This window comes from Capricornis sumatraensis, chromosome 15 (assembly GCF_032405125.1).
Source record: "Capricornis sumatraensis isolate serow.1 chromosome 15, serow.2, whole genome shotgun sequence".
Lineage (NCBI taxonomy): Eukaryota > Metazoa > Chordata > Mammalia > Artiodactyla > Bovidae > Capricornis > Capricornis sumatraensis.
In genome coordinates, this window is record NC_091083.1 from 55,055,104 (window position 1) to 55,077,889 (window position 22,786).

The 22,786-nt window shown below is 42.5% G+C and overlaps 1 protein-coding gene across 1 annotated transcript in view; it reads left to right on the plus strand.

The window, feature by feature from the left end:
* Positions 1-22,786, plus strand: part of DNAAF9 (dynein axonemal assembly factor 9) — a 169,588-nt gene that overhangs the window by 145,117 nt on the left and 1,685 nt on the right. The window contains exons 30-35 of the mRNA XM_068986771.1: positions 8,661-8,796; positions 10,984-11,070; positions 15,241-15,347; positions 15,665-15,739; positions 21,033-21,238; positions 22,400-22,465. Coding sequence (XP_068842872.1) covers positions 8,661-8,796; positions 10,984-11,070; positions 15,241-15,347; positions 15,665-15,739; positions 21,033-21,238; positions 22,400-22,465 — 677 coding nt within the window. The remainder of the gene's footprint in view (positions 1-8,660; positions 8,797-10,983; positions 11,071-15,240; positions 15,348-15,664; positions 15,740-21,032; positions 21,239-22,399; positions 22,466-22,786) is intronic.

Sequence of the window (22,786 nt, forward strand, 5' to 3'; positions counted from 1 at the left end):
ATATCTAATCTTAGCTACCTTTTAAAATGGCTGTCTGATGAATGATACTTGCTCAGACTTGCAGGTGGGAAAATTTTTGGCATGTGGGTACCCACAGCTTAGTTGCTTAGGCAGCTGCCTCAGAGGTCAGGTTGCACGTGCCTTTTATTATACTTAGTTCATTTATTCATCTGTTCAGCAAATCTTTATCCTATAACTGCTCTAACCTAGTCCTGAGGGATTAGGAAAAGTCTTTTGGAAGAGGTGCTGTTTAAATTGTCTACCACCTGAAGTAGGAGTTGGCCCTTCAAAAAAGAAAGGAGGGAAAAGATAGTTCCAGACAGAAGAAACAGCAGGAAAGAAGACCTGCTGATGACTGGAGCCCTAAAGAAATGCAGCATGCGGGTAGGTCAGACTGGCCCAAAAGTTTAGACGTCAGCCTACAAGTTATTGGGATGCTTTACATGTGTTAAGTGGGGAAATGATTTGATCAGATTTACGTTTTTGAAAGATTACTCTGACTACAGGAGAAAGAATGAATTGTAGTAAAGGAAGCCTGGAAGTGAAGAGAATGAGCACTAAGCTAGTAACGAGCAGTGGTCTAAACTAGGCAAATGGTAGCAGGGACTGAGAGTGGAGGAAGGGCTATGGCCCAGGTTTGGGGAATTCAGCAGTCAGTGTGCCCTTGCCAAGTGACCACTTGAATGTCAGAGGAGGCCACCAAGGAAACTCACCTTTGAATCCTCAGAGGTCTCTCAAGCACTCTGCAGAGGCAGATGGGCTGTATTTGCCTAAGGCCGACTGACTTGCTGTGGAGCATTAACAGAACTTGAGAAGAGCAGGACTCATGTCTCCGAACCAAAAAACCAGTAGATTCCCAAACAGCTTGTTAAGCACCCAGGAAGCAGATTCTGTGCTCAGCAGTCAAGCCTTACTTCCTGACATTTACAGTCTCATATTGTATACCTTTTGTGTACATCATGCTAGATGCCGGGCTGGATGAATCACAAACTAGCATCAAGATTGCTGGGAAAAATATCAACAACCTCAGCTATGAAGATGATACCATTTTAATGGCAGAAAGTGAAGAGGAACTAAAGAGCCTTTTGATAAGGGTGAAAGAGGAGAATGAAAAAGCTGGCTTAAAACTCAACAGTTGAAAAAATATCAAGATTGTGACAAATAGAAAGGGAAAAAGTGGAAGGAGTGACAGATTTTATTTTGGGGGAATTTTTTATTTTCCAAAATCATTGTGGATGGTGACTGTGGCCATGAAATTAAAAGATGCTTACTCCTAGGAAAGAAAGCTATGACAAACCCAGATCACGTTTTAAAAAGTAGACATCACTTCGCCAACAAAGGTCTATATAGTCAAAGCTATGGTTTTTCCAGCAGTCATGTATGGATGTGAGAGTTGAACTATACAGAAGGCTGAATGCCAAAGAATTGATGTTTTTCTAATTGTGGTGCTGGAAAAGATCTTGACAGTCTGTTGGACTGCAAAGAGATCCAACCCAGTCAATCCTAAAGGAAATCGACCCTGAATATTCATTGGAAGGACTGATGCTGAAACTGAAGCTCCCACTTCAGGGCCATAGCCCTTCCTTCACTCTCAGTCCCTGCTACCATTTGCCTCCCTGCTACCACTTTGGCCACCTGATGTGAAGAGTCAACTCACTGATGCTGGGAAGGATTGAAGGCAGGAGCAGAAAGGGACAACAGAAGATAAGATGGTTGCATGGCATCATCAACTCAATGGATGTTTGAGCAAACTCTGGGAGATGGTGATGGACAGGAAAGCCTGGCATGCTGCAGTCCATGGAGTCACAAAGCGATGGATATGATTTAGCAACTGAACAATGACAGCATACCCTTTGTGTGTGCCTTGTCCCCATCGTAACACATGACTATTGATGTGAATCTCCTAACCCCTGCTCCCTGGTTGTGAATGGAATATGGTTATGAGGTTAGAATCAATCTTTAGAGTTTGGGAACACTTTTTAAATATAATTGGTGAGAGGAAGTATCCCTGACTTCTGCCCCAGACCAGGGGCAGAGGCCAAGGCCAAGGCCAGGGCCAGGGGTCCTAGAAGCTGCTTTCAAACTAGTGATAGCCACTCATCTAAACCATGGGCTCAGTACTCTAGGCTGGTGAGAATCACGTGACTTAGCTTCCTGCGTGTTGCTGTGGCTAACTAAGGTCCACGTGCAACAGCAATCCCTGTCAGTCTGAGGAATGAATCAGTCCAGTCTCCTTGGTATAGATGATGGTCGTGGTAGTAGTGTCAGGTTACATTTAATGAGTTCTTTCTTTCTGTAGCCTGTGATAAGCACTTCACTGATAACCTGGAGGTACATGTTCCCATCTAACAGAGGAGGATTTAGGGCTCAGAGAGAAAGTTGAGCAGTTTGCCTAATGTTACCTGTGAATAATCAGTAGAACCTAGAATTCAAACTCAGATTTTCTTGACTCTAAAACTCATGCTTTCATCTTTATAGTGTCTTCTTACAAATAAGAAGAAGACAAATAAAAATATAAATCATATTTTAAGCATCACCCATGTTATTCAAAGGAGCTCTCCTAAGTTTAGAGAAAGGGAGACAGCAGGGTGGCATGAGGGGAGGATTGGGGTAGTAAGGTATTAGAGAAGATCTTAAAGAAGCCTAGTGAACAAAGTACAGAATAGTATAATATGCCGCTAATCAGACCGTTCAGGTATGACCTAAATCAAATCCCTTATGATTATACAGTGAAAGTGAGATTTAAGGGTCTAGATCTGATAGATAGAGTGCCTGATGAACTATGGACGGAGATTCGTGACATTGTACAGGAGACGGATCAAGAACATCCCCATGGAAAAAAAATGCAAAAAAGCAAAATGGCTGTCTGGGGAGGCCTTACAAATAGCTGTGAAAAGAAGAGAGGCAAAAAGCAAAGGAGAAAAGGAAAGATATAAGCATCTGAATGCAGAATTCCAAAGAATATCAAGAAGAGATAAGAAAGCCTTCTTCAGCGATCAATGCAAAGAAATAGAGGAAAACAACAGAAAGGGGAAGACTAGAGATCTCTTCAAGAAAAATAGAGATACCAAGGGAACATTTCATGCAAAAATGGGCTTGATAAAGGACAGAAATGGTCTGGACCTAACAGAAGCAGAAGATATTAAGAAGAGGTGGCAAGAATACACAGAAGAACTGTACAAACAAGATCTTCACGACCCAGATAACCATGATGATGTGATCACTAATCTAGAGCCAGACATCTTGGAATGTGAAGTCAAGTGGGCCTTAGAAAGCATCACTACAAACAAAAGCTAGTGGAGGTGATGGAATTCCAGTTGAGCTGTTTCAAATCCTGAAAGATGATTCTGTGAAAGTGCTACACTCAATATGCCAGCAAGTTTGGAAAACTCAGCAGTGGCCACAGGACTAGAAAAGGTCAGTTTTCATTCCAATCCCAAAGAAAGAATGCAAAAGAATGCTCAAACTACTGCACAGTTGCACTCATCTCACATGCTAGTTAAAGTAATGCTCAAAATTCTCCAAGGCAGACTCCAGCATTACGTGAACCATGAACTCCCTGATGTTCAAGCTGGTTTTCGAAAAGGCAGAGGAACCAGGGATCAAATTGCCAACATCCGCTGGATCGTGGAAAAAGCAAGAGAGTTCCAGAAAAACATCTATTTCTGCTTTATTGACTATGCCAAAGCCTTTGACTGTGTGGATCACAATAAACTGTGGAAAATTCTTCAAGAGATGGGAATACCAGACCACCTAACCTGCCTCTTGAGAAATCTGTATGCAGGTCAGGAAGCAACAGTTAGAACTGGACATGGAACAACAGACTGGTTCCAGATAGGAAAAAGAGTACGTCAAGGCTGTATATTGTCACCCTGCTTATTTGACTTCTATGCAGAGTACATCATGAGAAACGCCGGACTGGAAGAAACACAAGCTGGAATCAAGATTGCTGGGAAAAATATCAATAACCTCAGATATGCAGATGACACCACCCTTATGGCAGAAAGTGAAGAGGAACTAAAAAGCCTCTTGATGAAAGTGAAAGTGGAGAGTGAAAAAGTTGGCTTAAAGCTCAACATTCAGAAAACGAAGATCATGGCATCTGGTCCCATCACTTCATGGGAAATAGATGGGGAAACAGTGGAAACAGTGTCAGACTTTATTTTTGGGGGCTCCAAAATCACTTCAGATGGTGACTGCAGCCATGAAATTAAAAGATGCTTATTCCTTGGAAGGAAAGTTATGACCAACCTAGATAGTATATTCAAAAGCAGAGACATTACTTTGCTGACTAAGGTCCGTCTAGTCAAGGCTATGGTTTTTCCTGTGGTCATGTATGGATATGAGAGTTGGACTGTGAAGAAGGCTGAGCGCCGAAGAATTGATGCATTTGAACTGTGGTGTTGGAGAAGACTCTTGAGAGTCCCTTGGACTGCAAGGAGATCCAACCAGTCCATTCTGAAGGAGATCAACCCTGGGATTTCTTTGGATGGAATGAGGCTAAAGCTGAAACTCCAGTACTTTGGCCACCTCATGGGAAGAGTTGACTCATTGGAAAAGACTCTGATGCTGGGAGGGATTAGAGGCAGGAGGAGAAGGGGACAACAGAGGATGAGATGGCTGGATGGCATCCCTGACTCGATGGACGTGAGTCTGAGTGAACTCCAGGAGACGGTGATGGACAGGGAGGCCTGGCGTGCTGCGATTCATGGGGTCACAAAGGGTCGGACATGACTGATCGACTGAACTGAACTGAACTGAATCATGGGGGAAATGTATATAGACACATTTGCTTGTATAAACTCAGCATATATGTGGGAGAAGACTCTGATAAATGTGGTTGTCTTCAGGGAGAGGTAGTAGGTAGCTGGGGAGAAAGGGAATTTGTTTTCTCTTGTGAACCCTTCCATGCATTGTGACTTTCGCCTTCAGAAACTAAGTATAGCTAATTTTTTAAAAAAACCAAACACTTTGTTGAAGTAAATAGTATTGCCAAGAGTCCTCTGTACTGAATACTCATTATTCAGAGTCCTATAGTTATACAGTTACTTAGGAAAGCTGAAGTCTTACAACTTAGAGACATTATGAACTAATTATTTATAAAACTAGTCTCTGTTAGTGAAAAGATTAATGATGAGCATTAAATCTTTTTAGATACAAAACTAATTACAACATCTATGAGAATGCTATTACAAAATAGAATATAAATGTCAAAAACCTATAAATGAACTCATATTTAATAAAATATTAGGAAGGAGTAAGATAGATTATCTGTACATTTTCTCAAGTGGAAGATCAGTAAATTTTAAAGCTGTTAAATCAAGTTGTAAAGAGTATTTATACTCCTTAAAGATATAAAAATATCCACTTGGAAAAACTATAAAATTATTAATATAACCAGCCAGAATGTGATGGTGGAGAAATGGGATGAATTTAAAGGTAAATGAACTTCCCTGTCTCATGAGGAAAACTCAAAAGACATTGTTTAAAGGTGACAGGATAGCTGTCGTAAGAACTTAGACTATACTTATCAGAAGGAACCCAGAAAACAATGTAGAATCATACTGGTAAAGGTTTACAAAAATGTTTTTAAACAGAATTCAACATAAACAAGGTGATGGAACCAAAGTATTAAATATAAGTGGCATGTGCTGTGCACTCAGTCATGTCCAACTTATTGTGACCCCATGGACCATGGCCCACCAGGCTCCTCTCTGTCCATGGAATTCTCCAGGCAAGAATACTGGAGTGGGTTGCCATTTCCTTCTCTGTAAGTGGGTTAAACACCTGTCAAAAGAAAAATTATCTCAGATTAAACCAAAAAATCGACTCTAAATTATATGATGTTCTATACAAGATCATCTAAAACTAAGGATGGTGATAAAAGAATGAGCAAAGATATAACAGATGAATGCAAACAAAAAGACGTGACGTTAATAACACCAGAGTTGAATTTGTAATTGTTGTTCAGTTGCTAGGTCTTGTCTGACTCTGCTACCTGAAGGGATGGAGCACACTAGGCACCCCTGTCCTTTACTATCTCCTGGAGTTTGTTCAGGTTCATGTCCATGGAGTTGGTGATGCTATCTATCTCTTCCATGGCCACCCCTCCTCTAAGGGAGGCCATAATCTTAGTTTTTTGTATGTTGAAGTTTTATGCCAGCCTTTTCACTTTCTTCCTTCACGTTCATCAAGAAGTTCCTTACTTCCTCTTTGCTTTCTGCCATTAATGTGGTATCATCTGAATATTTGAGGTTGTTGATATTTCTTCCAGGAATCTTGATTCCAGCTTGTGCTTCATCCAGCCCCTCATTTTGCATGATTTACTCTGCATATAAGTTAAATAAGCACGGTGACAATATACAGCCTTGATCTTTTATCTTCTTCATCCACTAATGGACACTTAGGTTGTTGGTTGTTTCTATAGCTTGGCTATTGTGAATAATGCTGCAATGAACATGGATGTGCAAATAGCTCTTCAAGATAGTGATTTCATTTCTTTTTGGTATAAGCCCAGAAGTGGAATTGTTGGATCTTGTGGTGGTTTTATTTTTAATTTTTTGAGGACTCTTCATCCTATTTTTCATAGTAGCTGTACCACTATAGCATTTACATTCCCAACAACAGGGTACAAGTTTCCCTTTTCTTCATATCCTCACCAACTCTTCTTATTTCTTGTCTTTTGAAAAACATAGCCATTCTAACAGGTGTGAGGTGCTATCTCATTGTGGCTTTTTAAAATAATGAACTAAGCATTCAACTTAAGTTTGAAAAAGAACAAGAACTTTAAAAAAAAAAATTGAAGCTGTAAAACAGTATCTAGCCTGTTAAGGAACACTATGGAGATTCTGTTAGCCAAATATAGACTATAAGACAGAGAAGGCAATGGCACCCCACTCCAGTACTCTTGCCTGGAAAATCCCGTGGACGGAGGAGCCTGGTAGGCTGCAGTCCATGGGGTCGCTAAGAGTCAGACACAACTGAGCGACTTCACTTTCACTTTTCACTTTCTTTCATTGGAGAAGGAAATGGCAACCCACTCCAGTGTTCTTGCCTGGAGAATCCCAGAGTCAGACAGGACTGAAGTGACTTAGCAGCAGCAGCAGACTACAAGAAATATACAAGAAGCAGTTCTTCAACAAATAAATCACAGAGAAATAAAGAGAAACTATAGATTGAAAGAAAATTATGCGATATATCAATGAAATATAATGTGGGGGCTTTGGTTCCTGGTTCCAAACAATTAACTCTAAGAAAATATTCTTGAGTCAGAAAAATTTAAATATGGACTAGATATTTTATATTAAGAATTTATTGCTTAATCATTCTTTTCTTTTAAGATTTATGTATTTATTTGTGGCTATGCTGGGTCTCTGTTGCTGCCCGTGGGCTTTCTCTAGTTGCATAGAGCAGGGACTCCTCTTCATTGTGATGGATGGGCTTCTCATTACAGTGGCTTCTCTTGTTGTAAAGCACTGGCTCTAGGTGTGCTGGCTTAGTAGTTGCAGCAAGTGGGCTCAGTAATTGCAGCTTGCGAGCTTTGGAACACAGGCTCAGTAGTTGTGGTCCGTGGCCTTTGCTGCCCTGCAGCATGTAGGATCTTCCTGGAGCAGGGATCGAACCTGTGTCCCTTGCATTGGCAGGCAGACTCTCAGCCACTGGACCACCAGGGAAGCCCCATTCATTTTTTTGAAGAGTCCTTATCTTATGGTAATACATACTGAAATATTTTGGATGCAATAATAGGACGTCTGTTATTAGCCTCAAAATCGTCTCCTGGGGAAGGCAAGGAAAGCCGAAAAGGTAGGAGTATGATGTAGAAGAAATACAGTTAGACAAATGTTGGTAATTCTTGAAGCCAGGTGATGGACATGTGGGCATTTATTACACTGTTTTTTTCTACTTTAGTGTATGTTTGAAATGTTCACATTATTGTCAATAAAAATGGTTGAATCATACAAATGCAGGTGACGTTATAGTAGAAGTGGTGTGTATCCAATGATCATAGCCATGTAGAATAAATATGGAAGAGATATTATAATTGTGTTGGCATGCTGGGATGTGATTCTCTGATTTCCAAATTATCAGTAGTGTCGTAGTGTCGTGGATTTTACTTCTGTATTTTCACAGAAGTATGGGATTGATTGTGGCCCACTCCACAGCATCTCTTTTATGGGCCACCCTTCCTTACTGTGTCACTCTGTAAATATCTTTGTTAGAACTTACCTTGTAATTGTGAGTCCGTGGGTGAGCCTTCTTGACTGTGTACTCTTTAAGAATGATTAGCACCTGACATACAGTTTGTGTTGGTAAATGTCTGTGTTCTGAACTGGTGAAAGTCATTGGCAGCAGTTCCTAAGGAAGTTCATGGGTTATGGAAAGGGCCATTTGATGAAAAAGCTCCAGGTATCAAAGTGAAACTAAGAGGACAGAGGAGGTTAGGAAGAGGGGCAGCTGCAGAGCTGAGGCCATTCACTTCCAGAGGCTGCAGAAAGAATGGAATGATGGCTGTTGTATCAGTATTGAGGGGTAGGGGTGTCTGCATGAGGGGGCTGCTAAAAGGGATGATCAGGGGAGGGAGCCAAGGGCTCATATTTGTGCAGACCCTCAGCCCCAGTGAGAACTCTGAAGGCTGAACCTTTTTAAATTTTATTCCCCAGGCCTGGTTAGCAATGTTGTATTCACCAGTCACACTGTGGAGCAGAGGCACCCTCTCCTTGTTCAGCTGCAGAGCCTCATCAGAGCTGCCAATCCTTCTGCAGCCTTCATTCTTGCAGAAAATGGGATTGTCACCAGGTAAACTTAACGGTCACTTCTCTCTGTAGGACCAGCCACTTTCTCAGATACAGCATTCTGTCTGTGACCCATTGGGTCTTTCCACTGTATGTAAGACCTGAGCATTTACAGAAGCCAGGTCTTGAACAAGTGCTTTTGATGCTGTGTAGAAATCACCAAGAGGATTCCCACATGTCAGTATCCTGTAGTGTTTTGAGATGTTTTATTTTTGACACATTCACATTCTCATTCATTAAAGGATTCAAGTCAAGACTCTCTCAGTGTTCTTTATGTTAAGATATGAGAGAAGTAGCATAAAACCATAGGGAAATTATGTCTTTAATTCATAGAGCTGGGTTCTAGTTACAACCTAAAAATAGAAAATTCATGCCTTTTTATGTAAGGATACTAAGAGTTGTATACTTTTTATATAGTTTCAACCTTTGAACATTGCAGATATTTTACATATTCAAAAATTAGGTCAACAAGGAGGAAAAAATACAAAAAGTGAGTCCATCTGTATATCAGAGTAATAACAACCACACACACACAAAATAATTCAAGTAACTTTTGAACATAATCCTCTGTTGGAACCCGAATTCCAAACAACATCACTGAACATTAGGGAAGGGAGATTATAAATATGAAAGGTAAGGAAAGGTAAGGAAAAACCCTGCAGATATTGGAGTTGAATAGGGGGACTCAATATAAATTCATTAGTTCAAAAAAAATATATTCCGTCTTTCCATTAAAAGGGACCAAAAATAACACCACAGTAGCAATTAATACCTCTACCTCTAGATCTTAATTTCTAAGTACCAATCCCCACTAAAAGGTATCTGGTCTCCTTGGAGAACTGGTTGATTGCAGTTTAGGCAGTAAAAGTACAATGTGAGCCTAGTGCATTTTATGCCAGAAAGGCAGGGAAGTATTCAAAAATTAGTGGAGATATTGCAAAAGGATACGGAAGCTAGCTTAAGAAGCTCCCACTTAAGTTTGGGACAGCTTGAGTTGTTGTATGAGAGAACCATGATACTAATGGATTGTAGCACATGGAATAAAATGAGTCTATGGTGATATTAAAAAATTAAAAAGGGAGGGGGACAGAAGAGTAAAGCTTTCCTCTATAGAAGAATGTTAGCTAATAAATAAGAATTTATAGAACTGAAAAGACACCATTTTGTAACCTTTCATATAATAACTTGATTTAGGCAAGAATTACCAGTGGATGCTAAAAGTAGTGGATGACAGATTGTTGAGGAAAAGGATGTTTACTTGACTGAAAGTATCTGTCACTCCATAGACTTTATTTACTGCTTCCAAAGAGGGAAAACTGCCTTCACAGTGAAGAGGTCTAATCCAGAAGACATGACATTGACCAAAATATTAAACTTAGCAAGAACACTAATGGGACCAAGTGAGTCATGTGCTTCCTTCACATGACACTGTGGGAGGAACACAACATCACTCGGCCATTACTCTTGCCATAAGTGATTAACTTACGGAGAAGGAAATGGCAACCCACTCCAGTACTCTTGCCTGGAAAATCCCGTGGACAGGGAAGCCTGGTAGGCTACAGTCCATGGGGTCGCAAAGAGTCGGACACGACTGAGTGACTTCACTTTCACTTCAAGTATTTAACTGAATCTAATCACGAGGAGCAACCAGACAGGTCCAGGTTGTGAGACACAAGACAGCTGACCGTGTACTCTTCAAAATTGTCAATTCCTTGAGAAACAAAAAGTTGGAGGTATTTTTTCCAAATTGAAGGAAAATTAAAATTATAAATTCAATGAGCGATCCTTAATTGAGCCCTGAGTGCCCTGTCCCCCCTAAAGCGAGAAATTTGAAAATGGATGTATATTATTAAATCAATAGTTTTCAACTTTAACATGCATATGAACCACTTGGGAATCTTATGAAAATGAGGGTTCTGATTTAGTAGATCTGGAGTAGTCTAGAGATCCTGCATTTCCAGCAATCTCCCAGGAGATACTGCTGGTCCTCCATATTAAATTTCTTAGGTGAGAATTAGTGAGAATATGCTTGTTTCTAGAGATGCATATTAAAGTATATAAGGGTGAAATAACAGAAAAAAGTGTATATGTTTGTACTTGTATGTGTATACAGAGGTGTGGAAGGGAAGGAAAACGTACAGGTTAAGTTTGATAGTTCTGACTAACCTGGGTTTTCTGTATGTTTTTAAAGGAATGAAGACATTGAACTGATTCTCTCAGAAAACAGTTTTTCAAGTCCTCAGATGCTACGATCTCGATATTTAATGTACCCTGGCTGGCAAGTATTATCATTGAAAAATAGCTAAGATTTCTTTGTAAACTCAGTGATTTGTTTATTTACAGGAAAGTAAAAGAAAAAGTGAAAATACCAGGTGTGCTCTGGGAGGGTGACAATGGCAGCTGCAATGGCCTGAAGTCCCAGTAGCTACTGGCCTTGTTAGAATCCCAGTGATCCACATCTCGGTCTCAAATTGAGACCCTTGCTGAATGTTGAGACTTAAGGAGTCATCTTGTGAGCACTAAGCACAGTGACATCCTTCGTTTCCTCTAGCCTCTAGTCAGAGTGAGGTAGCTGGCATGGAACCAAGGAGTTATGACCCTTCTGAGTGAAGGAGTCACTCCTGAGAATAGTCAGTCCTCTGGGCTTCCCATCTGACAGATATGTTGCCTGCTGTTGTGTCCCAGAGGATGTTCTCTTCTCTGCAGGTGGCCTCCCAGCCTAAACCTGTCCTCCGGATTCAAGGGAGCAGAGGAGAAAAGAGAGTGTGAAGTGCACTGTCGTCATATTTCCAGCATCACTTGAGCACTTACTCTGTGCTACACATTATTCTAAGACTTTGCTCTCCAGTAAAGCACCCACTAGCCACATTTGGCTACTTAATAAAATTAAATATCTATTAATAAAAATGAGGTAAAATTTAGAATTTAGTCTTTAGTCACACAAGACCCTTTTCACATGCTTAACTATAACTGGCAGCTACTGTGGGACAGTACAGATGCTTCATCACAGAAAGTTCTGTTCACAGTGCCAATCTTAAAAGTTCAGCCTGTATTATCTCATTAATCCTCAAACCAGGTCCCAGAGTAGATTCCATTAGTTTCTTCATTTTAGAGATAAGGTAACTGAGGCAGCCAGGAGTTACATGTCCTGTCCAAAGTCACACAGCTAGTAAATCAAAGAGTTGGGTTTCAAACTCAGGTTGTGTGGCTTCAGAGCCTGTACTCTATTTCGTTTTTTTAAGTATAGTAGATTTACAAAGTTATGTTAATTTCTGCTGTACAGCAGAACCTATACTCTTATCTGCCATGTTGCACTTGTTCCTGTATGGAAAGGATAATTAGTTTTGCTGTGTTGAAGGTTCAAGGCAGGCCAAAAATGATCCCTCATGTTGGTCTGAATCACCTCTGTTATCCTTACTCACTTCTCTCAGCCACCTCTTTATTATCCATACCTCTCAGCCATGAGTACTGTTTTTTAAAATAGAATAGTCCAGTCAGTACCATTCTATTTTAAAACACAGGTCGATATGTAAAATTGAAGATTTTCATGCTTATTCTTAAAAGGAACCTCTGGTTTGAGTCACATCATAATTAAATAGTGGGTAAGTGGATCATTCCTTATGCCTAAACAAGGCAGTAATATCTTAGCTTAAAAAAAAAAAAAAAAGAGCTTCTGGGGTGAAACTCTCTTTCTACAGTGGCTGCAGCTGCTGACCTTTGTGCTGCCAAAACTAGGCCTCTGGGCCTAGTCCTGAGATGTCTGCCATCTCAACCTGGTGCCTCAGGAAGCGTGCATGCGCGCTTGTGTGTGTGTGTGTGTGTGTGTGTGTGTGTGTGTGTGTGTGTGTGTGTGTGTGTGTGTGTGTGTGTGTGTGTGTGGAAGTGCATGCCTCTGTGTGTGTGTGTGTGTGTGTGTGTTAGGAAGCTCACGTGTGTGTGTGTGTGTGTGTTAGGAAGCGCACGTGTGCATGTGTGTGTTAGGAAGCGCATGTGTGTATGTGTGTGTGTTAGTCACTCAGTTGTGTCCGAGTCTTTGCAACCCCTTGTGGACTGTAACCCACCAGATTTCTATCCATAGAATTCTCCAGGCAAGAACACTGGAGTGGGCTGCCATGCCCTTTTCCAAGGATTCAGATAAATTATTCTTATATTAAGATCACCATCATCAGACTCCTGTGCATCCCTGTACATAACTCCCCTCTCTCCTTGGATGAGGGCCATCACCTCAGAGTGAACAGGCTTTATTAGCTCTAGGATGTACTCAGCTTTGTGATGTGCAGAGTCTCAGCCATTCCTCTCTGACAGCCCTCTGTTGTCATTAACCCCACACCTACCTCCCCTGGTAGAACAGCTTGTTCCTAGTCTGGAAGGAAACCTTGTACTCTTCCCTTGGCCCCTCCAAATTCTCCTAAGGATGCAACTCTGAACATAGAAGCCTGAGAAGCCCATGGTCTCCAGATAGCAGTCTTTGAAAACTATTATACCACCACCTTGCTTTAAATAAATAGCAAAAAGTGGGCTACTTTCAACAATATAAAATTCAAAACTGCAGTGCAATTTTGAAACGAAGAAGACTGATCAGAAAATACAGTAGACTAGAGGAAAGTGTTTGCATCAGATGTGATGGGAGGCTTGTTTAGATTTTAAAGAACAGTTGTTGTCATTGTTCAGTCACTCAGTCGTGTCCAACTCTTTGCGACCCCATGGACTGCAGCACGCCAGGTTTCCCTGTCCTTCACCATCTCCTAGAGCTAGATCAAACTCCTGTCCATTGAGCCAGTGATGCCATCCAACCATCTCATCCTCTGTCATCCCCTTCCTGTCCTGCCTTCAGTCTTTCCCAACATCAGGGTCTTTTCCAATGAATTGGCTCTTCGCATCAGGTGGCCAAAGTGCTGAAACTTCAGCTTGAGCATTGATCCTTATAATGAATATTCAGGATTTATTTCCTTTAAGATTGACTGATTTGATGTCCTTTCTGTCCCAGGGTCTCTCAAGAGGCTTCTGCAACACCACAGCTCAAAAGCAGCAATTCTTCAATTCTCAGCATTCTTTATGGTCCAACTCTCATATGCATACATGACTATTGGAAAAACGATAGCTTTGACTAGACAGACCTTTGTTGACAAAGTAATGTCTCTGCTTTTTAACACACAGTCTAGGTTTATCATAGCTTTTCTTCCAAGGAGCAAATGTCTTTTAATTTTGTGGCTGCAGTCACCATCTGCAGTGATTTTGGAGCCCAAGAGAATAAAGTCTCTCACTGTTTCCGTTGTTAACCCATCTATTTGCCATGAAGTGATGAGACGATGCCATGATCTTAGTTTTTTGAATGTTGAGTTTAAAGCCAGCTTTTTTACCCTACTCTTTCACCTTCATCAAGAGGCTCTTTCGTCCCTCTTTGCTTTCTGCCATAAAGGTGGTGTCATCTGCATATCTGAGGTTATTGATATTTCTCCTGGCAATCTTGATTCCAGCTTGTGCTTCATCCAGCATGCATCTCTCATGATGTCCTCTGCATATAAGTTAAATAAGCATGGTGACAATATTCAGTCTTGATGTACTCCTTTCCCAATTTTGAACTAGTCCATTGTTCCATGTCTGGCTGTAACTGTTGCTTCTTGACCTGCATACAGGTTTTGCAGGAGGCAGGTAAGGTGGTCTGATATTCCCATCTCTAAGAATTTTCCACAGTTTGTTGTGATCCACACAGTCAAAAGCTTTAGCGTAGTCAATGAAGCACAAGTAGATGTGTTCCTGGAATTCTCTTGTTTTTTCTATGATCCAGTGGATATTGGCTATTTGATTTCTGGTTCCTCTGCCTTTTCTAAATCCAGCTTGACTATATGGAAGTTCTCAGTTCATATACTGTTGAAGCCTGGCTTGGAGAATTTTGAGCATTACTTTACTAGCATGTGAAATGAGTACAATTGTGCAGTAGTTTGAGCATTTTTTGGCATTGCCCTTCTTTGGAATTGAGATGAAAACTGACCTTTTCTAGTCCTGTGGCCACTGCTGAATTTTTCATATTTGCTAGCATATTGAGTGCAACACTCTGATAGCATCATCCTTTAGGATTTGAAATAGCTCAACTGGAATTGGCATAGTGGGAGCCCGGAAGAAAGTGGGAGGGGATCCTGAGTAAGGGCTAAAGGGTACGAGGAGGGACCGCTAATCCCAGCTAGGATACTTGCAAGCTTCAAAAGTAGAAGAGGTCTTTGACTTGAAGAAATTGCTAGTCTGCTCTTCCTTCTCTGAAGGGGCAAACATGCTTTCCAATCTCAAGATGAAAGAGACATAAATGCTTTCAAGTAGTTGTTTTGTACACAAAATGGCATATGAGTAAGGGAGAATTCAAATATGATAATACATTGTTCTGTCGAACATAATATATAATAACACTCCAAGCCCCAATTACTTATATATATAATTTTTTAAACCTTTTAAGGTATGAAGGTAAATTTGATGCTGGATCAGTCTTTCCATTGATGGTTCAGATCTGTGTATGGTTTGGTCGTCCCTTGGAGAAGACTCGCTTTGTGGCCAAGTGTAAAGGTAAGCCTTGACTGGAACATGTCCCAATACTGGTAAAAGAGTGCCCCCAGAGTTGTCCCCACCTCCTGGCACTGTTTTAATATTCAGTGTGCTGTCTTTTCTCACCATTTGGGTCTGAAAGGAGGCAGAGGAATTTGAGGACCCAGGCGTCCCATCCCCTGGGAACAGTGGCAAAGCCACTGGGGGAGGAAATGGTGTAAGTACCTGTGAACCCTAGAGGAGGCGCCTTTCCTAGTGCCTAACCCTCCCAGCTGTGCTGCCCTGGCCTTGGCCTCTGCCCGCAGATAAGTAACAACCCCCTCCTATTCCTCCACCAGCAATTCAGGCTTCCATCAAGCCGAGTCCATTCTCTGGAAACATCTACCACATCCTGGGCAAAGTGAAGTTCTCAGGTAACTGGCGGTTTGGATTTGGGAGCTCTGCATTGTGGAGTGATCACATCTCATGATGTGATTTCATAGCCTCTGCTGATGCTTAGCAGACCACTGATGCCTCTTGTTGTTCAGTTGCTGAATTGTGTCTGACTCTTTTTGAATTCATGAACTATAGCCTGCTATGCTCCTCTGTCCTCCATTATCTCCTGGAGTTTGCTCAAATTCCTGTCCATTCAATTAATGACACTATCTAACCATCTCTTCCTCTGCCACTCCTTCTCCTTTTGCCTTCAGTCTTTCCTAGCATCAGGGTCTTTCCCAGTGAGTCAGCTCTTTACATCAGGTGGCCAAAGTATTGGAGCTTTTGCTTCAGTATCAGTCCTTCCAGTGTATATTCAGGGTTGATTTCCTTTAGGATTAACTGGTTTGATCTCCTTGTGGTCTGTGGTACTCTCAAAGGGTCTATCATTCCTTCCATTTTTTCCCCTTCTATTTGCCATGAAGTGATGGGACAGGATGCTATGGTCTTAGTTTTTTTAATGTTGAGTTTTAAGCCAGCTTTTTCACTCTGTTCTTTCATCTTCATCAAGAGGCTCTTTAGTTCCTCTTCACTTTCTGCTATTAGAGTGGTATCATCTGCATATCTGAGCTTGTTGATATTTCTCCTAGCAGTCTTTCCAGCTTATGATTCATCCAGCCTGGCATTTTGCATGATTTACTCTGCATATAAGTTAAATAAGCAGGGTGACAATATACAGCTTTGACATACTCCTTTCCCAATTGTGAACCAGTCTATTGTCTCATGTCTGGTTCTACCTGTTGCTTCTTTTTTTTTTTAATTTATTTATTTTAATTGGAGGTACCTGTTGCTTTTTGACCCACATACAGGTTTCTCAGGATACAGGTAAGGTGGTCTGGTACTTCATCTCTGTAAGAATTTTCTAGTTTGTTGTGAACCACACAGAGGCTTTAGCATAGTCAGTGAAGCAGAAGTCCATGTTTTACTAGAACTCCCTTACTTTTCCATGAGCCAACAAATGTTGGCAGTTTGATCTCTGGTTCCTGTCTCTTTGAAACCCAGCTTGTACATCTGAATGTTGTCGGTTCACGTACTGCTGAAGCCTAGCTTGAAAGACTTTGAGCATAACCTTGATAGCATGTGAAATGAGAGCAATTGTATGGTAGTTTGAACATTCTTTGGCATTGCTCTTTTTTGATATTGAAATGAAAACTGACCTTTTCCAATCCTGTGGCCACAGCTAAGTTTTCCAGATTTGCTGACATATTGAGTACAGTACTTTAAAAGCATCATCTTTTAGGATTTTAAATAGCTCAGCTAGAATTCTGTCTCGTTTTCTAGCTTTGTCCGTAGTAATGCTTCCTACAGCCCACTTGACCTCATACTCCACGATATCCAACTCTAGGTGAGTGACCACACCATCATGGCTATCCAGGTCATTTTTTTATATAGTTCTTCTGTGTATTCTTGCCACCTTTTCTTAATCACTTCTCCTTCTTTCAGGTCCTTACCGTTTCTTTCCTTTGTCATGACCATTCTTGCATGAAATGTTCCCTTGATATCTCCAGTTTTCTTGAAGAGATCTCTAATTTTTCCCATTCTGTTGTTTTCCTCTGTTTCTTTGCACTGTTCATTTAAGAAGACCTTCTTATCTCCCCTGGTATTCTCTGAAACTCTGCATTCAGTTGGGTATATCTTTCCCTTTCTCTCGTGCCTTTCACTTCTCTTTTTGCCTCAGTTATTTGTAAAGCCTCCTCAGACCACCACTTTGCCTTCTTGCATTTCTTTTTCTTTGGGGTGGTTTTGGTCACTGCCTCCTGTACATTGTAACAAATCTGCATCCATAGTTCTTGAGGCATTCTGTCTACCGGTTCTAATCCCTTAAATCTACTCGTCACTTCCACTGTATAGTCATAAGGGATTTGATTTAGGTCATACCTAAATTACCTAGTGGTTTTTTCCTACTTTCTTCAATTTAGCCTTGATTTTGCAACAAGAAGCTTGATGATCTGAGCCATAGTCAGCTCCAGGTCTTGTTTTTGCTAACTCTATAGAGCTTCTTCATCTTTGGCTATAAATAATATATCAGTCTGATTTCAGTGTTGACTATCTGGTGATATCCATGTGTGGAGTCGTCTCTGGGGTTATTGAAAAAGGGATTTTTCTATGACCAGCTTGTTCTCTTGACAAAACTCTATTAGCCTTTTCCCTGCTTCATTTTTTACTCCAAGGCCAAACTTCCCTGTTATTCCAGGTATCTCTTGACTTCCTACTTTTGCATTCCAATCCCTTGTGATGGAAAGGACATTTTTTTTTTGGTGTTAATTCTTCAATGTGCTATAGCTCTTCATATAACCGGCCGACTTCAGCTTCTTTGCTCTCAGTGATTTGGGCATAGACTTGTTTATGTGATGTTATACATAACTTGTACATATGTTGTACATAGACTTGTACTTGTGATGTTGAATGGTTTTCCTTCTAAATGAACTGAGGTCATTCTTTCATTTTTGAGATTGCACCCAAGTACTGCACTTTGGACTCTTGTTGACTATGAGGGCTACTCATATTTTCTAAGGGATTCTTGCCCACAAACTATAATAGATATAAGGTCATTTGAATTAAACTCGCCCGTTCCCTTTACTTTCACCGCGAGACATATCCACAACAGAGCATCATTTCCACTTGGCCCAGCCACTTCATTCTTTCTGGAGCTATTAGTAATTGCCTTCCACTCTTCCCCAGCAGTAGCATGTTGGACATCTTCTGACCTGGGGGCCTCATCATCCAGTGTCATACCTTTTTGCCTTTTCATACTGTTTATGGGGTTCTTGAAGCAGGAATATTGGAGTGGTTTGCCATTTTCTCCTCCAGTGGACCCCATTTTGTTAGAACTCTCCACTATGACCCGTCCATCTTGGGTGGCCCTGCACGGCATGGCTCATAGCTTCACTGAGTTACACAAGCCCAATCGCCATGACAAGGCAGTGATCCATCAAGATGCCTCTTAGACTCTCCCTCAAAAAAAAAAAAAAAAAAAACCCCTCCCCTCTGGGTCTTACACCATCAGGCTCCTCCTGTCTTCCCTTTCATTCAGGATACCAGTCTTTCTTCAGGACCTTCTGCTCTGCAGTGGAGGATCTGTTTTCCTGCCCCTGCAGGCACCTGCTCAGGGCCTCTCCTCACAGCTCCTTGACTTCCTTGTTCTAGAGACTTTAACACCCCACCCCTCTTGAGCCATCCATGGCTTCCTCATAGCCCTTTCACCAGGAGCACCCCAATGCTGAGCTCTCTGGCTCTGGATCTGTTTCTGGGAGAGTCTTCAAGCCCTCCACTTTGCTTCTCCTCCCCTTCAGCAGACCTGTTTAACAGCCTTTGACCACTGGAGCCCTTGCAGCCTGAAGTCAGTCAGTCCTGGACTGGGGTTTAGGGAAGTTGTCAAAACAAGGAGCTAGTCAACTCAACATTGGAAACGGTGAGAATGCTCCAGAGAAAAGGAGCATTTGCTGTGGATCTGAGGCAAAAAGGGCATGTTTCAGGAACCAAAAAGAGTTTACTGTGGCTGGGGCCTAGGGGAGGATGTAAGGGAGTGTGTCTGGTTACAGCATCTTTGGTAGTTACAACAGAAAACTCCAGCTCAACTACCAGGTGTTAGCTACATAGCAAGAAGTCAAGAGGTCTGGCAGTGCAGCAAGACCACTGAAGACCCAGGTAATATATGACTTTTGTGTGCTTCCATTCTTAGTGTCAGCTTTTCCTCGGGTTTCCACCCCTTATGGTTGCCAGGTAGTGCTATAGGCTAGGTGTCACATCCAGACAGAACATCCAGCTGATGGAAGAGGCTGGCTGTTCCTGTGGGTGGCTCTGTCAATTCCTCAGCAGACTTCTGTCATTGGCCAAGATCAAGTTGACATTGACCATGGGAAATTCACGGTCATGGAATTTATGGAAATTGGAGGAAGAGGATGGTGAGCAGGCAACCAGGAATGTCTGCAACAGGTACCACTGAGAGTTGTAGGCATGGAAACATATGAGTTTGGATAGGAAAATTAGGTGACAGAGTCTGTATGAAAGAATCTCTCATGGTCCTTAGCCTTTGGCTTAGTTTATGTTATTGAATCAGAAACTTCAGCCCCTATCTGTAAGCCTCTTGCTCAAGCCCTGTTCACTCAGGCTTCAACAGACAGCCTCCAACCTGCCTCAGTGGTCTTCATGCCTTCATCTTCCCTCTGCCCTATCATCGTCTTCTTTTCTTCCTTATTTAGACCAACTGTTGACCCCTTTCTTGTTCAAGGTAAACCTCTCTTTGTTTTAGAGTTCTCATCATGCCTTTTTGGGGACCATTACCCTTTTCTCGTGTCTCCAGTAAATCTTAGCCCCCAGCTCCTCGGCCTATAAATCCAATCACCTCTTTCCTTTCACCATGTGACCCTCCTCTAGCACTTGTACTGTTGAGCATGCCCTCTTGCCTTGGCCTCTCAGGCCTTAGCTGAAACCCACCCCCTTTACCTCTACCAAGGGGGCTTTCCTTGCTTCTGCTCAACTGTCTCTTCACAGGAGTGACCTGAGCCATCCCCTTCTTCTAATGACTGTGTAGGTGTCTCCCATTCAGGGTCCCACAGTCTTTCAAATGCCACAGATGCAGAGTCAGACTCTTCTCCCTCCTGCAAACTTTTTCTTCCTTTTATAATCCCCTCTGGGTTAATGGTGTCCACCTGATCACCCAATCAGCTGAGCTAGAAACTTGAATCAGTTCAGTTCAGTCGCTCAGTCGTGTCCGACTCTTTGCAACCCCATGAATCACAGCACACCAGGCCTCCCTGTCCATCACCGCCTCCCTGTCCATCACCAACTCCCGGAGTTCACTCAGATTCACGTCCATCAAGTCAGTGATGCCATCCAGCCATCCCATCCTCTGTCGTCCCCTTCTCCTCCTGCCCCCAATCCCTCCCAGCATCAGGGTCTTTTCCAATGAGTCAACTCTTCACATGAGGTGGCCAAAGTACTAGAGTTTCAGCTTTAGCATCATTCCTTCCAAAGAAATCCCAGGGCTGATCTCCTTCAGAATGGACTGGTTGGATCTCCTTGCAGTCCAAGGGACTCTCAAGAGTCTTCTCCAACACCACAGTTCCTCTCTTTCTTACTTCATCCTTTCTGATTTGCTCCCAGTCACATCAGTTTTCCCTCCTGCATGTCTTGGGAATCTGTCCCCAACCCAGCTGCACTACCACAGTCTTCCTGTAACCTTAACCTTTAGGGGCAGAGTCTCAGGTGTCTAAAGTGTTCTCCTTGCAGACTCTGAGAGGATGATGGAGGTCTGCCACAACACTCTGGCCAACTCCTTGAGTATTGTGCCAGTTTTGGAGGGACCAACACCACCCCCTGACTCCAGAACCTTACCTCAAAGCAGCAGCGGGCAGCAGGAATGCTACCTCGTGTTCATAGGCTGCTCTCTGAAGGAAGAAAGTGTCAAGGACTGGCTGCGGCAGTCGGCTAAGCAGGTGATTTCAAAGCCCAGACAGATCTGGTACCGATACTTCAGGGTTGCTACTGGCTCTGAGGCAGAAGCCCCCCGGCCCAACCCTCTCCCTGCTTTCTCACCACTGGTTCACCTGTCACAGGCTCAGCCAGCATTTTCAGGGACTCAGAGTGGGAGGGACCCCCTGAGGCAAACTCTAGGCAGAATTGTTTTGCTGACTATCCTGTGAGCCCGGGTTCTCAAAGTCATTTCCCATTCCTACTTCCCATGGCAGACTGGAGTTATTTATTAGGTGGCTTTACCAGGACCTAGGTGAAACCTAGCTGTTTTGTATGGACCCTGTATGAGCTTAGTGTATTAAACTCAAAATATCTTCTTAGCTGAACCTAGTTTATAGCCTCTCCTGTGTTCTGAGCCCAGCATCTCTTGTACTTTGGTTCTCTCTCTAGAATGGAGATACAAAAAGATATGCTTAGAGCCCTTTGCCAACCAAGACTCCAAGTATAGACAGCAGAGGCCCCAGAGAGAGGTATGGGGAAGAGGATGCTTGCCTGTAGATAGGCACAAGCATCATTAGTTCAGTACTACAAAGAAAAAATTCAAACTAGAATTAAAATCATCTAATATGCTGCAAGCTTTGGGTGCTAAGCCTCTGCACACGGTCTAAGGTTTAGCTTATCCTAGAACTCTGGAAATAGAGTTCGCTGCAGCCCTGGTCTCCTGTACATGCCAGACTGGGACCTGTCTTTTATACTAAGTGGGGAAGGCTGCCTGCAGACTGTGTCTTTCTCAGACTCAGTGGCTGTTATTGTTGTTTAGTCACTGGGAAAAACTCTTATATGATATTGGACTATAAAACCTCCAGTCCTTTTGCTTACATGTCTGTCACTGGTGGGATTTAGGATTGAGAATCTTCAAAGAGGCAGAAACATACCTATTTACAAAAGCATCAATCTGATTCTGCCACTTGTTCCCCCCTGGCATGTAGGACTCTATGGGTGGGAAAGTGGTGCTCTCCAGGGGCAGACAGGCAGGGCATTACATCCAGGCCATGACGGCGCTTGTGCTTCCCCCTCTGCTGGCATCTAAGTCACATAACCAGCCCCAGAGCTCTGACCCTCACCCTCCCGTGTACTCCATCAGTTCTTTTGGGACCTAACCCCCCCTTTACTTCTCTGCACAGAAGCCTCAGAGGAAAGCCCTGAAGACCAGGGGAATGCTGACCCAGCAGGAGATCAGGAACATTCATGTGAGTACTCCATCTCAGAGGCCTAAGTCCCCTCAGTGTCCGAGGGCGGTTCTTGAACAGCTCTGTCCTTTAGGATTCCTGAGTGAGGTGGCTGTTACTGGGGCATGCTGGAGGTCCTGCTTCTCTCAGGCTGCAGAAGGAAGCTGGGTAAAGAGAAACCTCAACTCAGCTGGCCTTGCAGCCTCAGCAAGAAGGGCAGGTGACCTCTGGTGTTGATGTGGTCATGAGATTGAGGAGAACCCAGTGCCTGTGGGAGGAACAGATGACATGGAGCTCTGTTTTATCATCCTGTTCAAGCAGCTGCAGAAGTCCTTTCCTCCT